Here is a 16,968-nt window from a genome sequence, read left to right as displayed (position 1 = left end):
AAAAAAAAAAAATATATATAAACACATCTTAGTAAAACCAATACCTTCTCAGCTTCGCATCAAAGCTAAAATTATGCATTTATTTTTAAAGAAAATATATACATCCAACCCTATAACGACTTTTTAGATTATTTTAGTTAAAAATATTGTTTAGTTTTGTCCCATTCGACGAAAATTCATCAGTAATGTGTTTTTTTTTAACTATTTCATATTGTAATGAATAACAAGTAAATAAATTAATGTGCAACATAAAAAAATTTTTATCACTAAAAAAAATAATTTCAAACATTTATTTAGAATAGTAATGTTGGTTTAAAAAACGTTCTACGTTGAATTTACTATGTAGATTGCTGTGGCAGCACTGATATTTTTTTAAGTACTGTAAATTTAATTATGTGCTTACTGTCTTTTAATAAATTAAATAACACGAGTTTAATTAAAAAACTAAATGAATTCAAGAAAAATTGAAACGAAGAAAATTCTAATTTATTGAAAATTAATAATTAATGCGTAATTTTATTGAAAATACATTAATGCAATTAAATATTGCAGATAAAAACAAGTTTTTGATGAACTAAAAAAAAAAAACACATCATGGTAAAATTAACACCTTCTCAGCTTCGCATCGAAGGTAAAATTAAGTTGACTCTCTTGTAAGGTTATGATAAATCGGATAAGTACTTGATAATTAATAAATCAAGTAACAAATAATACTGTAAGACAAAATAAAATATTTGTCTTCTATGTGCAAATGGCTGTCATTTTAAAAAGTTGTCATTATAAATCCCTCCCTGTGGGCTGGTTAAGTGTCAAATTTACAAAAAAAATATACCAAATGATAAGTAATGATATTATACATCTATTTAAAAAATTATATTGATTGGGTTATTTTTAAAAAAGTTATGGCACTTTAAAGTAAAAAAAATTGAAAAAATTAGCGGTTTTTAAATTTGTAACTTTTTTGGAGGTTTCCCCCATTTACGGGGAACGAGGGAATTTTTTTCAATTTTCAGGTTAATGTCGTCGACTGTGATCTTTTGACGTATCATTGAAAGAAATCGGTTCGGTGAGGGCTGAGAAAAAGTGGTAACAGACACAAAAAAAAAAATAATAAATTACACAAAATCATATGGCGTGATCGACCCACCGAAACATTAAAGACGTATGTTTTGGCCACCGTAAGATATGGTACAGCGGCTGCGCCTTACTTGGCTGTCCGAACCTTGCATCAGCTTGCCGAAAATGAAGGTGATAACTTACCAGTCGCTGCCCAAGCAATAAAACGTGACTTTTATGTTGATGATTTATTAACCGGAGTTAACACTGTCAGAAGCTAGACGCCTGCAACGTGATGTTAGTTCATTATGCGAAAAAGGCGGTTTTCTATTACGAAAGTGGTGTGCTAACCATACTAGCCTGTTGAGTGATTTACCAGAAAATCTAAAGGGTACCATTCACGAGTTGATTTTTTCGGACAGTCTAGTCACCAAAGCATTTGGGGTGAATTGAGTACCAGTGACAGATAGTTTACACTATAAGGTCACGGAATGGAAACCAGCGAAGACAGTGACAAGGCGAGTCGTCACTTTGGAGATCGTTAAGTTATTTGACCCACTGGGATTGATGGGTCCTATTATTGTTGCAGCGAAGATTTTTATTCAATCTTTATGGTGCCTCAACACAGGATGGGACAGACCATTGCCGCTCGAACACATCAAGCAGTGGATAAAATATCGTAAAGTTTTGTAATGTTAAACAATAATACGATACCAAGACAGATAACTATCTCTATGAAGCAAGGCATTCAAATTCACGTATTTTGCGACGCATCAGAGTTGGCATACGGCACATGTGTATACATACGCTCGATAAACGATGACTCAATCGTGTACTGTCAACTGTTATGTTCGAAATCACGTGTAACCCCACTACGAAATACTACTATACCACGTTTAGAAATATGTACCACGTTACTGGGTGCCAGACTACTTGACAAGGTAAAGACGGCACTAAAGGGTGTGGTGAATATTAATCGTTGCTGTTTATGGAGTGATTCCACTGTGGCATTAACGTGGATAACTGACCAACAAGGTAGTTGATCATGGAAAACATTTATAAAAAATCGTGTAGGAGAAATTCGTGACCGAACGGCGGGTTGTAAGTGGTTATATGTCAAAGGAGAGGATAATCCAGCCGATTTTATTAGTCAGGGAATTTCAGCCTCACAATTGGCTGAAAACCAACGTTGGTTCTGTCGGCCTGAGTGGCTAACACATCCAGAAGACGCATGGCCAAACAATACTAAATCCCAAGTCGAAGAGCCTATTCCCAAACGTCGCATACAACAAGTCAGTTTGATCAGCACAGAGGTGACGGACAATATGATTCTCAAACGGTTTTCACGAGTAGAACGGCTACAACGGGTCATGGTATACATGTTACGATTTATTAAAAATTGTAAGAGAGAAAAAACAACAAGATTCATTGGTGAATTATCAGTATCAGAATTACAGCACGGATTAAACGTGTGGATACGAAAATCACAACACACGGCATTTTCAACCGACATTGACAACTTGAAAAATGGTCGAGAAGTAAATAAAAATAGCAAGCTAAAAACGCTGCATCCAATTTTAGACACCTCCGACATCTTGCGTGTTGGGGGCGGATTCAAAATGCACACGTAGATTATGACGAAAGACACCCCGTAATACTTCTGGGAGACGAATTTACCAAAATGTTAGTTGGATTTGAACATAGAAGATTAATGCATGCTGGCCCGTCGCATCTTTGCGGCAACGGTTTTGGATTTTCGGAGATCGCAACTTAATTAAAAGGGAAGTACAAAATTGTGTTAAATGTTTCCATTGGAGATCAAAAACCGCCACTCAACTCATGGGTTCGTTACCCGCAGTAAATCACGCGTAAATCCATCACCAGCGTTTACCGTGTACGGTGTAGATTACGCCGGGCCCTTTCATTTAAGAGTTGGTGGAAAACGAAGTCGAACAACTACCAAAGCATACATAGCGTTATTTGTATGTTTCGCTACACACGCAGCGCACTTAGAACTGGTGTCAGACTTAACGACAGAAGCGTTTCTCGCCGTATTTAGACGCTTTATAGTAAGACGTGGAAGGCCTGTTGAAGTAAACTCTGACAATGGGACAACATTCGTTGGAGCTGATAATTTACTATGTGAATTCGTACAACACTCACAAGCCACAATTACTAAAATCGCCGCCCAAGAAGGTAAACAATGGAAGTTTATCCCTGCTCACGTACCGCACTTCGGAGGCTTGTAGGAAGGTGACGTAAAGGCAACGAAATATCATTTCCGACGAGTGGTAGGTCAAGCAACGGTGTCGTTTGAAGAACTTACAACAATATTGGCACAAGTCGAAGCAGTCTTTAATTCACGGCCACTGTATGCATTATCCGACGATCCATCTGATCTACAACCAATCACGCCAGGTCACTTTTTAATTGGACGTCCATTAACATCATTTCCAGAAACCGATTAAGAAAAAACTAAGGCGAGGATACAGAGATGGCACATGGTACAAAATATGACACAACAGTTTTGGAAGCAATGGCAATCGAAATATTTACATCAGCTACAACAGCAAACAAAATGGACAAAACCACAACAAAACCTACGTCTTGGTGAATTGGTACTAATAAAAGAAGACAATCAAGCACCACTAGCATGGAAACTAGGACATATAGAACAAGTTTACGCGGGACCTGATGGAAAAATTCGTGTAGCAACATTAAAAACAGCAACAGGTTCAATCCGCTGACCCATAACACGACTCAGTAGACTGCCTATTGTTGAGCCTGTAAATTCATCCAGTTCAACAGGGGGCGGAATAACGGCAAACAGAGAAGCAGGTAGTTCGGACCGGTTGACTAACTGCCTAGCGTGACAGAAGGGATTGGTGCTACCTACCATGCTGAGAGGGCATGAGGGTTGCTTGTAGTCTCAACGACGGTCAGTGTTCAAGAACCAAGTAAAGGAAGAAGGACGCAGCAAATATTCGTTTCTATATTATAGGTTCTACAATAGACAAGTTTATACATAACACAATATTATTGATAGTAACATTTAGAGCAATTCTAAATAAACTAACTGCATGAGTTCACCTGCCCACAGCTACGTTAGGCATAATTGACGTAATCGAAAAGAAATAATTAGAGGATGGTGCCTTAACTATATTTTAATTATTTCCGTTTTATAGTCATCGTTGTCGGCGCGCTGCGGTGGTCGATTGACGTCTTGGGTACTCGTGCAAAGCGGTACTCTACTGTTATCTGCCATCGGTACTCTGCGGATACTATGACACGTATAAGGGCTCTTTGCGCAATATTCACAGATTAAGCTACACGACGTAACGCATATATTATTACTTGTTTAACCAGCGTAAGTTACTCATGCAGTTAGGTTATAACGACAATTGATATATTTTACACATGGTAGAGCTTCATATTCTGTTTATAATATTTTATGATTACAGTGAGTGTGCAATTTTCTCCCACAGTTCTAAGTACTTTTTCATTTATTTTCCGCTCTATACGACTTATCCTTTCCATACGCCTCCAGCACCACATCTCGAAGGCTTCTAGTTTTTTCTTTTCGATATCATTTATTACCCAAGTTTCACATCCATATGTTGCAATACTTCATACATATGTGTTTTATAAGTCTCTTCTTGATATTGAGATGTAGCTTAAGCTTTTTAAGTGAGCTACTTATGTTTTTTACTAAATTTAGTTTTTGCTAATGCTATACGTTGTTTTAGCTCGCGGACGCTTTTACCATCTGATGTGATTTTGCACCCTAGGTATACGATTTCCTTTACTTGCTCCAATTTTTGACTATCTATGTACACATCATCTTTTACTTTCGGGTCTCTGGCACAGTCTAAAATCTTCGTTTTTGCACTATTTATTTACATTTCTGATGTTCTGAGCATTTCATCCATTTCTTCAACTGCACGCTGTATATCACCTTTACTCTCTACTATTAGCACAATGTCATCGGCAAATCGTATCATTGAAGCAATTTCTCCAGCAATTTTGATTCCAATATTTAGTCTTGTTAACTTTGCTTTCACTATATCTATAACTTTTTCGATGTAGCAGTTAAAAAGTGATGGTAATAACGTATACCCTAGTCGGACTCTTTTTTTTTATTTGAGAGTTGTGATTTCTCCTTTTTTAATGCAAGCGGTCTGATTTTTGTAAAGATTGTGGATGATTCTTAGGTCTTGTTGTTCAACACCTAATTCTCGTAGTGTGAGCAGCATTTTGTTCCAATTTACTTTGTCGAAGGCCTTTTCCAGGTCTATGAAGGCCAAGTATGTAACTTTATTTTTATCAATCTGTTTTTCAATTAGCACTCGCAGTCCTAAAATTGCTTCTAGTGTACCTTTTTGTCTTCTAAACCCATATTGGTCATTTTTTAAGTACTGCTCCACTTTTCTTTCTATTCATCGATTTATTATTTTTTTAAGATTTTTGATACACGTGTCAGTAGACTAACTGTTCTAAACTATTCACAAGAATTTGCTCCACTTTTCTTTGGTATATTTACAATTATGCTTTTACAGTAATCATCCGGCAAATCTTTTTTTTCATATATATCCCGAGTTAGATGGTATAAAGCGTTCTTTATCTTCGTACTAGCTCATTGCAATAATTCTGTTGTGATATTATCAATCCCAGACGCTTTATTTTGTTTCAAGTCATAAAGCGCTAATTCAAATTGTGATCTTAAAATGGCTAGCCTCGTTTCTTCTTCATTTGTTATAATTTCCTCCAGTTATTTTCCCTCATAAAGCTCTTCAATATACTCTTTCCAACGTTTTATTATAATCTCATCATTAACTAATAATTGGCCATTTTTATCTGTTATTAGTGCAATTTCGTTCTCTTTCTCACAAATTGTTGGATCGTGTGATACACATAGTCGATTTTGTTAACTTTGAATAGTTTATCAATTTCGTCACACTGATGTTCCAATTATTTTTCTTTGGCTATTCTGTTTTCTCGATTAACCTGGTTCCTTAATTATCGATACTTTTGTTGTCTTTCTCTCGTGTAATTATTTTTATATTTTTGTCTTTCATTTATATGTTTTACTATTTCCTTGACAATCCATATTCTTCTTGGTTCTTTCTTTTCTTTTTTTGTCAATACTGTCACCGCCACTTTTTTGATAGTTGATTTTATGTTCTCCCATTTTTGATTCAAAGGATCCTTTGATCCTACGTTTCCTTTATGGTATTCATGTGGTATCTATATTATTCTACAACCTCTTTTTTAAGTAATCTGACACTATATTTGTCTTGCTTTACTTTTGGTCTTTGTGGTTTTTTATACCTAAGTTCGCAATTCGCTATTACTAGATTGTGATCACTGTCACAATCAGCACTTGGGTATGCTTTACAGAATTTAACTTGGTTCTTAAATCGATTATTCACCAGTATGTAATCTATTTGGTAGCAAGCAATATCGCCTGGCATTTTCCATGTATATATTCTTCTCTTAGGGTTTTGAAATCTGGTGTTCGTTATAACCATCCCATTTTTTCTGCAAACTCTACTACTCTCTCGCTTCTTGTATTTCTCAAGAAAATTATCAATAACCAAAAAAAAAACCTTCCTTATAATATTATACATTATTACATCGCTTGATAAAATATTTACATGACTTAGAAAATGGGGAGGGCACGTGCCCCATGTGTCCCCTCCTCTAAATTCGCCAGTGCAAGTAATGTACTTTATACTAGTATTAACACAAACTTTTGTGAAGTTTTAATTTTAAAATTAATTATATTTAATATTACATTCTTCATTAATGGAATTATGCTACATTTATCAAAACAGACTTGATCATTTTCCTATAACACCAATCTCGCCAATACGTCATATATCGAAACTATTCATGATATTTTAAGACTATAACTTCAGATGATAATTTAATATTGGTACTTAGACAGCTTTAATCAATTTTTCACCTTTTAAATTGCACAAATCAATTTACAAGGAAATAACAAATTGCTTATTGCAAACTAGGATTTCAAGTTAAATAAAAGATAAATGGTTGTAATTTAGATAACAATCTAATTACTAATTACTAATTTATTCATTTTTAATAAAAATTTAATAAATTTACATAACCTCAATAGATTTTAAAGTTTTTATATAATTTATAAATTAAGTAGATATATCATTGTTCAAAACATTTGATAAGTAATTATGTTTAGTCCAAAAAATACTAGAAAAAATTTAAGGTCTTCAGTAATAATAATATATCATAATATTTAATTAAAATGACAGTTGACATCGTGTAAGTATGTTAGGTAACCAAACCATTTTTTACATGTTACAATGTAAATCATACTGCATTTTATTATTATATATAGAATGTTTTCAATTGTTTGCTTCGTGTTTAGTTAAGTTTATCCCAGTTAATAATATGACTGATATGTATAATATTAAGTATTTCAAGTTGAAATAACATCTAATCATTCCAAATGTTTAAAATAATAAAATTTAAGAATGTTTCGTTTTAGTTTGGAACTTTGTTTATTTTCATCGAAGATTTTATAATAAAATAAAATTAAGTTCAAATGATCCAATTGAGATTTTATTCAATTCAGTTGCACTTGCCCTTTTAAATTTGACTTTAAGACAGATTTATTAAAATTAAGTGTTTATCCTTTTAAAAATGCTTTCATTAGTTCTCTGAATACATAATTAGTCCATTGCATTATTATCGTCTTCATATTTATGTAGAATTATTTTTGAAGCTCTTAAGCTTAATTATTTGGCACATCGTAAACACGGAAATTAACTAGTTTAAAAAAGTAAACATTTTCGCTGATATTGTATAACATTTTTTCTAGTATTTAATAACTTTGGACACATCAACAACAAACTTTTAACGTATAATTAGAAATTGATAAGGTAAACTTTATTTTAAATGAACACGTATCTCATTGAATGAGATAGGTGTTTAGATATTTCATTTAGTCTATTAATAAAACAATTACAGATAAAAAAAAATTATCATTTATTTTTAATAGATTTTTTTTGCTATAATGAATAATAAAATTAATACATAGGAAATATTTTTTTAGTTGGCGTAATGTTTGAGATTCTTGTTAATCATTGCCATTCCTTATAGGGTAGAACAAACTGAAAATCTACCCATCTCAAATATTTGTTGGTTTTTTAAAAATTAAAATCCTACAATGTATATCTATATAATATCTCATTCAGCTAAAAAACTTCAGTTAACCTCAATAACATGCTTCGCCTGTAATACTTAGTTATGTAAGAGAAAAAAATGCAATTTAGCAATTAAATAATAATTTATGTAAAATTTAAAAAAAATGTTTATGAAAACATAAAAACTTGAGATAGTTTTATAATCATTGTATTTTTTTAGCAAGCAAAAAATATTTAATTTTATGCAGGTGGGTATTTAGAATTATTAAGGAGGGAAGCAAGCAAAAAAAATTGTTTTTTTTTATAATGAATACTACTTTTGATAACTTATTTATATCCTAATTTTCAAAAGTAGTATTTTCAGTAAATAGTTAAGTCATTACATGAATTTTGGTGGAGACGCCTTTTTAACTCTCATTAATACGCCTATCATTCAATGAATAATTCATAACAAAGTAACAATAATTACTCTATAATGAATATTAGTTACCTATTTGCTTTGGCTGTTAAAGAAAATCTATTTCAGTGTTCATCGAATTAAAAGATATTTGTTTGAATTATTATCACTTCTTAACAGTTTATACATACAAAATATTCTTATTTATTCCATAATTTAAACACTAAACTTGTTTTTTGGAACAAAAAAATGAATAAAATATAATAAACTATTATAAAACAATTTCAGTAATTTCATTTTATTTATACAAAGTGATAAAATATAATACAAAGACAATACCTAGAAGAATGAAAATTTAAGTTGAGCACCAAATAAATATTGTTCTCAACTTAAAAAATATTAGTTATCACAGTTTTATTACTTACAATAGAATTTAGTCACATCATCTTTGGAATTTAAAAAACATAATATACAATGGTCATAAAATTATTTTCAGTCATTTCACCTATAAAAATATTAACTTATTTCACTGTTTGATATACAAATTTCACTCATATAAACAAAGAACAATATATATTTCAAATAGTAATTAATTTTTCCAATAAAAAAAATAGATTAATCTATTAAATAACATATAGGATGAGTTAAACAAAATAACTTATATAAAAATGATTATTGTGTGCTACCATATTTTATATAAAATTCTAGTTTATACTAAACAGTAACTTTTAGGTATTAAAAATTTTTAAATATTTAAAATACAATTTTTTAAGCTATATAAATAAAATATATAATCCATAATACTTAAAACAATAATATAATTTATTTTAAAATTTTTTTATAAAGTTAACAAACAACAATTTAGTAAAAATTACAAGAAAATATAGGTTTAGTTTTTTAATAAAATAGAAAAAATTTAATTAAAATAATAATAAAATTAATTTTATAAAAAAATATAAATAAATAAAAATACTTACATAATTAACGATAAGCTAGTTTACCATATTTAACTTTAAATTTTTCTTGCGGATTGAAATATTCATTATAAATCAATTTTATCAAGAAAAGATGAAAAACAATAATTAAAAATCCAATTGCCACCCAGAAAAAGGTAGGTAGTCCTCCTAAGTGATGGCCATGTTTGTGTAATGCAATAACATGATGTTCATGTGCTGGAGCTAAATAATTATGGCAATAGTAATAATAATTAAAAATAAATAAACTAATAATAATAAATAAATAACCTTCCAAAACTTCTTTGACATGAATTGTATGTCTTAAATCTTCCATATGTTGTTTATCGTATGTGATGTACAATATTGCAGTAACAGGTTCAGTTAGCTTAACAGGAAATGTTGTGTACTCTGGTCTAAAATATATTATAATTTTCATATTTCTCATCATAAAATAAATTTAATTTTAACACAAACCCTAACAATGCTGGATTATCCAAACATCCACCATCACATGCATAATAATTTTTATCACTTCGGTCCATAGAAACTGAAATTACAGCTTTGTTGTCTTCTTGAACAGTGACAGTTATATTTATATGTGTCATATTACCATAATTCAAACGTCTATTAATTATAAAAAGTTAATATTGGAATAGTTGTACATATAAAAGTAAACAATGTTATTAACTGATAGTGAATCAAACAGTGAACATGATAAAACTTGAACCAAACCCTAAACTTTATTATTTGTCCAAAAAAACTGAATAAAATAGTGTGATAATAGGCCAGTAAAATTTACTGTGAATTCTTTAACAAAATTTCATTGATTAATACTCAAAAAGTAAAGATCTCTGAATATATAATAAAACATTTATCTAAATTAGGTTTCAGTTTAATGAAATATTCAAATAGTTCAGTAGAGGTTTGAATGAAAAATTATATCTTCAGTTTGGTTTTGAGTTCATACATTTAATGAAAAATTTGGTCCAATGTCTAAAATATGGGATTATAATATCACATACAACAAAAATTACAAAAACTAGAAGATAAACATAAACAATACCTAAAGTAGTAGTCTCTATGTAAATGTTTTGGATGCATATTGAACTCTAAATGTTGATTGCTAAAACGAAAATTTCCAAAACTCAATACCATTGCTTGAGCCACACCTACAGCTCCAGCTTTTATTAGATTATGACAACCCTATAACACATAATCTAAAATTATATTTTTTAGAATAAATTAAAAATAAAGAAAATTTTTTCTTGTCATAATAAAATATAATATATGAGTCTTGGTTATTTGCATAAGCAACTATCTTTTGACCTACTAAATATTTTACATTACTTTTTTAAAAAACTATTATTATACTTTATGACAACAAAAATATCATTAAAAAAACAATACTCTTTTATTTATTGTAAAAAAATAATTCTTTTTTAAATTTGTGAAAAATGCAGGGCTAAAATTAAGTACTATATTGGCCTTGGGAAAGTACTTTGAGATAAGTCCCTTAATGAAAAATATTGTTACCTTAAAAAAATGATAAGGCAAGTAAAATTTGATATAGGCCCTTTATGCTATTGGACCTCAGGATGTTCTCCATACTTTAAATGTAAAATAATATATTAAGAGAGCTATTTTTTGGAGTAAATTTTAAGAAAAAAATCATCATTTATTTTGAATATTTTCATGTTTATTTTATGGTATTAAAAGTTAATCTATCATATAAGAATAGATTTGAAGTAATGCATATTTTTTCATTAAGAACATGTTAAAGTTATCAATTTTTTTTTAATAAAAATTATTAACGTTTTAATAAAATTAATTGAAATGATAATAAATTTTATAAAAAAATGTATAATCTTAATAGTAGCACAAAATGAATCTATTTTCTTCTGCTCTCTTCTTAATACATATTTTAATGTTTAATATTGTAAAAAAAAAAAACCAAGCACAGGGGGGTCGCGGCACAGTGGTGACGTGGCATAGTTGGATCAAGTATAATGATATCTGACAGTGATTAAAATCACTATCAAAAAAAAACGCTTCGATGCAAATCTTTAGATAGTGTTTAATTTTAAAAAATTGGTGGATTATTCCAAAAGCTTCATAAACTGCTAGTTCCTTATTAATATCCTGATTAAGACAAAGTATGTAGAATAAAAAAGAGATTATTAGAAAATAGTATTTCCCATAAAAAAATTATATTGATCAATACACTTTTCAATAAGTTATAGCATTATAATGTTAAAAATGTAAAAAATAAAATTGAGAATTTTCACACAATAATAGCATTTGGTAGCCATTTTCACCTTGAAGATAAAATAAAGTCCGAAATTTTTTTTTTCCATGATAAAGTATATTACATTAGCTTTAATTTAAGATATATATAAAAGTGTCAGACTTTCCGGAACACTTTCAAAATTTAAGTTGAAAAAGTCAATTTTTTGTGAAAAAGTTGTCATTTTGAATCCCCCCCTGTAGGCAGGTAAAAAGTCAGATTTATAAAAAAAATATACCAAATGATAGGTAAAGACATCATGCATCTACAAAAAAAAGAATTATATTGATCCATACATCTTTCGAGAAGTTATAGCATTATAAAGTTAAAAATATAAAAAAGAATTTTTTTACAAAAATCGTATTTTTTTTATTAAGTTTAATGTCTGTTTTCACCATGAAGATAAAATAAAGTCCGAAATTTTTTTTTACCATTATAAAGTATATTACATTAGCTTTAATTTAAGATATATATAAAAGTGTCAGACCTTCCGGAACACTTTCAAAAGTTACGTTGAAAAAGTTCTACTTTCTATATGCATTTTTATGTTTTGAATCCCCCCTGTATTTAGGGAAATGGTCCGATTTAAAAAAACAGTATGTCGAATGAAAGATCTATATAAATACTACTTCTCATAAAAAAATTGTAATGATTCATACATTTTTCAAAAAGTTATAGCATAATAAAGTTAAAAATGGAAAATACAAAATCGAAAATTTTCACACAAAAATAGCATTCGGTAGCCATTTTCACCATGAAGATAAGATAAAGTCCGAAATTTTTTTTTTTCATGATAAAGCATATTACATTAGCTTTAATTTAAGATATATATAAAAGTGTCAGACCTTCCGGAACATTTTCAAAATTTAAGTTAAAAAAATTAATTTTTTGTGAAAAAGTTGTCATTTTAAATCCCCCCTTGTGGGCAGGTTAAGGGTTAAATTTATGAAAAAAATATACCAAATGAAAGGTAATGATATTATGCATCTATATAAAAAAGAATTATATTGATATGTTTATTTTTGAAAAAGTTATGGCACTTTTAAGTAAAAAAAATTGAAAAAATTTCGAAAATTAGCGATTTTTAAATTTGTCATTTTTTTGGAGGTTTCCCCCTTTTACAGGGAACGAGGGAATTTTTTTCAATTTTTAAGGGTAATGTCTTCGACTAGATACGATTTGTGATCTTTTGACGTATCATTGAAAGAAATCGGTTTGGTGAGAGCTGAGAAAAAGTGGTAACAGACAAAAAAAAAAAAAAAAAAAAAAAAAAAAAAAAAAAAAAAAAAAAAAAAAAAAAAAAAAAAAACACATCTTAGTAAAACCAATATCTTCTCAGCTTCGCATCGAAGCTAAAACATGAAAATTCAAATTTTCACAACTTTAGAATACTACAGAAAATTTATTACTAATATTGGTGAGATATCTTTTATCAAATTTTTCCTTAAAATCTACTATAAAAAATGGCCATTTTGATTTTTTCTATACATTTTACACAAATTAAAAAAAAATTCATTTTTAATTGTTTTAATAAATTAAAGAAATATTTTTTCTGATGATATTTACATATTAAAAAGTAACACAAAATATTCAGTAAATAAAACATTATTAGATTTTTCACATCATTGTGGATTACCTATATAAATTTTTATAATTTTAAGACATACTTGTTTTTCTAAGGTTAAAATCCATAAGGACACTGCTTTATTTATATCATTCATTGTATAAGGTTTTAACCATAGGGCTTGAGCTTGTCTAAATATGAAAAAATATTAACAAAAATATATAACAATATAATCTATTTATCTCTATATTATTAAACTTACAATGTATCATACATTGCACCATAACAACCTTCAACATAGGATAAGCTGCTAGAAACTTGAGAATGAATAGCAGGAGATGTTGCTAATTCATAAGTTGGAGCTCTAACACTAGATAATACATAATACATTGTAGCATTTATTAAATCTCCATTTAATACATCAACAGCTTTAGATGTGCTTATGGAAAATCCAGTATTCCATAATTTTTCCCAAATTTCCATTTGAGAATGTTCAATATTTTCATAATGTAAAGCATTCATCATTTGCTAGTATTAAAATATAAATAATTTTACTTACTATAAATTATTATCTAAGATATTTAAAATATTCTTACATCAATTGCTTTATTTTCTAATATTGGTTTAGCATTGTTAAATTCAGAAGTTTGTTTTAAAACCATATACTCAATAGAAACAAGAACACGTACTTTATAAATACCATGAGGGCTAATCTGAAATAGAAGCATGTTTTATTTATAAATATTATTTAATTTTTTTTCATACCTTGACTTCATTAGGAAATGTAGTATAAACAATTGAAACAGCAAAAATGGGATTATTGGATGTGGATGTACTAATACCAGTTGAAACTAAAATATTTTCATTATATTCCGTAACTCTAAAATTAAATTTAATTTTTAACTTAAAAAACAATTATAATTATGTAATTACACTTACTTAATTGAACGGGTACTGTACATAGACCATGCATGATTTTTGTACAGTTTTTGTTCTAATCTTAAATATAAAGGATAATCAGTAGGATTAAATATTTCTACATCTTGAATCAGAATTGATGGCAATGCACGGAATGCATAATATTTTATACAACTATGAAGTTTATTAGCAAAAACTTCATATTTATATGCTATTCCATGTTTATAATTTACAACAGTAGCTAATTTTGAATAACCTCCAAAAATTAGTTGCACATTGGGAAACCAATAAATAGGTATTGACATAGCTCTATTTCCTTTTATGTAGATTGGGGAATCATTATCAAGTGTTACTCCGATGTAACCATTACCCACAAATTCTTTAAATGGTTTTTCCTCGGGATTTAAGGGAAAATGTCTAATATTTGCATCATAGTAACTAGATGCTTCTTGGTGGTAAGAGAGAAATTCTAATAAACTGTTTTTCATATACAATTCATCTGTAATAATATGAATAATTGATTAAGTAATAATGTTTAAGTATAAAAAAATAAAAGTTATAAAATTAAATTTTTAGGATATAATTAGATGTTAAATATTGATACATTTCATTAAACTAATATAACTATGGTAAAATTAACATCATACCCTTGAGTTTTATCATTTGTAAATATTCTATAAGTTACACATCAAGTTATTTAAATTAATTAATAAAATTAATAAAATTGAAATAATTATCTTGTATAAATATATGGATTAACTTACCATACTCAGGATTCCTATCATTTGATGATCTCATATATGGACTCAAATAATAAAGAAATGAGATAATAATTAAAATAACAATACCAATCTTTTTAGATCTGAAAAACATGAATTATACATTTTTATTTAATAAAATCATCACCAAATAAATTATTACTAACATTTTAATTTTTTCTAAAGTTCTTTTAAACCGATAAATCACATCTCGTAAACTCATGGTGTTATAAACTAATTAATAATACTACAAGAAAACAAATAATGAATCTACATTTTTTTTTAAGTTTTATTTTACTTTGAATATTTTTTAAGTTTACTTAAAAAATATTTGCATACACCTGTTATTAAAAAATAAAAAATTCAACACAATAAAAATAAATTCCGGTTATAACAAAAATCGTTGTCGTCGGTGTACGTATGTTATTGTTTTTGTTAGCATGATAACATAAACTATGATTAGGATATTGTGACACAGAATGAACAGAATGGACACTGATAAAAATTTACACGGTCAATATTGGGAGGTGATTAGAATAAGTCCGCCATTTTTATGTAGGTAAATCAGTGTGACCACTTTTCAATACTAAAATTGTGTATACCTATTTCAAAATATAAAGTAACAATTTTAATTATGGTATTTATATTTTTGAACGTGTACAACACTACATAAATATTTAATATATTTCAATAATATAATAATAGGATAATTCAAATTAATAAAACAAAAACACCAAAAATAATGATTCGTGTTCAATTGAATTATACATTTTTTAAATATTTCATACAAAAATTTCTAAAATTTTTCATTAATTTTGAATAAATTATTTAATAAAATATATCATAATAAAATTAATACCTTCTTAGCTTTGCATCAAAGCTAAACACAAAAAAAAACAATTAACATAATAATGAAATTTCAAAATCAACACATACATTCATCACATAAATTATACAATAATTAAACAATTAATAAATTAAAGTATAATAAAAACTCTTTCAAATAATCTAAAACATGTAAATGTATTTCATTAATGTGTTAGTATATCAAGTATCTTATGTTTTCTCGGTTTTGATAAAATATTTTTGTTTGAAAATTTTAAAGAACTAAATATTCTCAGTCTTATATAAAGGTTTTTTAAAAACTGATAATCAAAGTTTGGATATGGATGCTTAATGGGAATATTACTTATTAAATTTCTAATTTCTTTTCATACATTATTGTTTACAGAAATTATTGGAAATTCTTCTATAAAAATATTAAAAATTCACTAATATAATTTACAAACACATCGGGTGGAGTATTTAAGTTTCCATAAGTGGATAAATTTTCAAATGGTAAGCCTTAAAATATGTAAAAAAAAAGATTCATCTAACTGATTTTGAGATTTAGAATAACTAATACATATACCACAATTATGTTTTTCTAGTGATTTCTTAATTAGATAGTCACCTACATAAGTAAGGGCATTTATAGCAGGAAAACTTAAATCATGATAATCAATCATACCAACTTTAAAATTTTCAAAATTATAAGAGTTTTCTCAGGATTAAATACAATAAAACTGTTTAATGGAGGAGCAGCATCACTTAAATTAGTTAAAATTTAGACAAAATCATTCAGACAATTTAAGCCCTCAGACTGTTTGAAAAAATTTTCTGCGTTAAAAAACATTTTAGGTTTGAAATTAACATTACAAACCATATAATACTTATTCAATTTATCAATTGATTTGTCTAACAAATTATTTATGTTGCAATTTTAGTAACTATTTTAAAACTATTGAATAAATTTAAGATTTTTTAAGATATAAATATTATTTTTCTTAATTTATAATAAAAAAAACTAACCAA

At 28.0% G+C, this 16,968-nt stretch overlaps 1 protein-coding gene and 1 long non-coding RNA gene across 3 annotated transcripts in view; one reads left to right on the top strand and one right to left on the bottom strand.

Moving 5' to 3' along the window:
- The window catches only part of LOC126898670 (uncharacterized), a 97,221-nt gene extending 83,989 nt beyond the window's left edge, over positions 1–13,232 (top strand). The window contains exon 2 of the long non-coding RNA XR_007702339.1: positions 12,982–13,232. This is a non-coding gene — a long non-coding RNA (uncharacterized LOC126898670). The remainder of the gene's footprint in view (positions 1–12,981) is intronic.
- Positions 8,917–15,601, bottom strand: LOC126898625 (uncharacterized protein KIAA2013 homolog). 2 transcript variants are annotated; one of them, XM_050672872.1, is made up of 13 exons: positions 15,282–15,601; positions 15,121–15,218; positions 15,004–15,030; positions 14,378–14,855; positions 14,204–14,318; positions 14,035–14,151; positions 13,701–13,966; positions 13,542–13,629; positions 10,654–10,793; positions 10,065–10,214; positions 9,879–10,003; positions 9,612–9,812; positions 8,917–9,139 (listed from the first exon to the last, which is right to left on the bottom strand). In XM_050672872.1, exons 1-12 carry the CDS (start codon positions 15,335–15,337, stop codon positions 9,616–9,618), a joined length of 1,857 nt encoding a protein of 618 aa, XP_050528829.1. In that variant the 5' UTR covers positions 15,338–15,601; the 3' UTR covers positions 8,917–9,139; positions 9,612–9,615. The 2 variants fall into 2 exon arrangements, with proteins under 2 accessions (XP_050528829.1, XP_050528830.1); XM_050672873.1 differs by lacking the exon at positions 15,004–15,030 and having other exon boundaries at positions 15,282–15,600.
- Between the last annotated feature and the right edge of the window lie 1,367 nt (positions 15,602–16,968).

The sequence above is a fragment of the Daktulosphaira vitifoliae genome, unplaced genomic scaffold (genome assembly GCF_025091365.1).
Source record: "Daktulosphaira vitifoliae isolate Bord-2020 unplaced genomic scaffold, ASM2509136v1 Scaffold_2, whole genome shotgun sequence".
Classification (NCBI taxonomy): Eukaryota; Metazoa; Arthropoda; class Insecta; order Hemiptera; family Phylloxeridae; genus Daktulosphaira; species Daktulosphaira vitifoliae.
The sequence above is the reverse complement of the archived record's forward strand: the minus strand, read 5'-3'. Positions and strand labels throughout refer to the sequence as shown.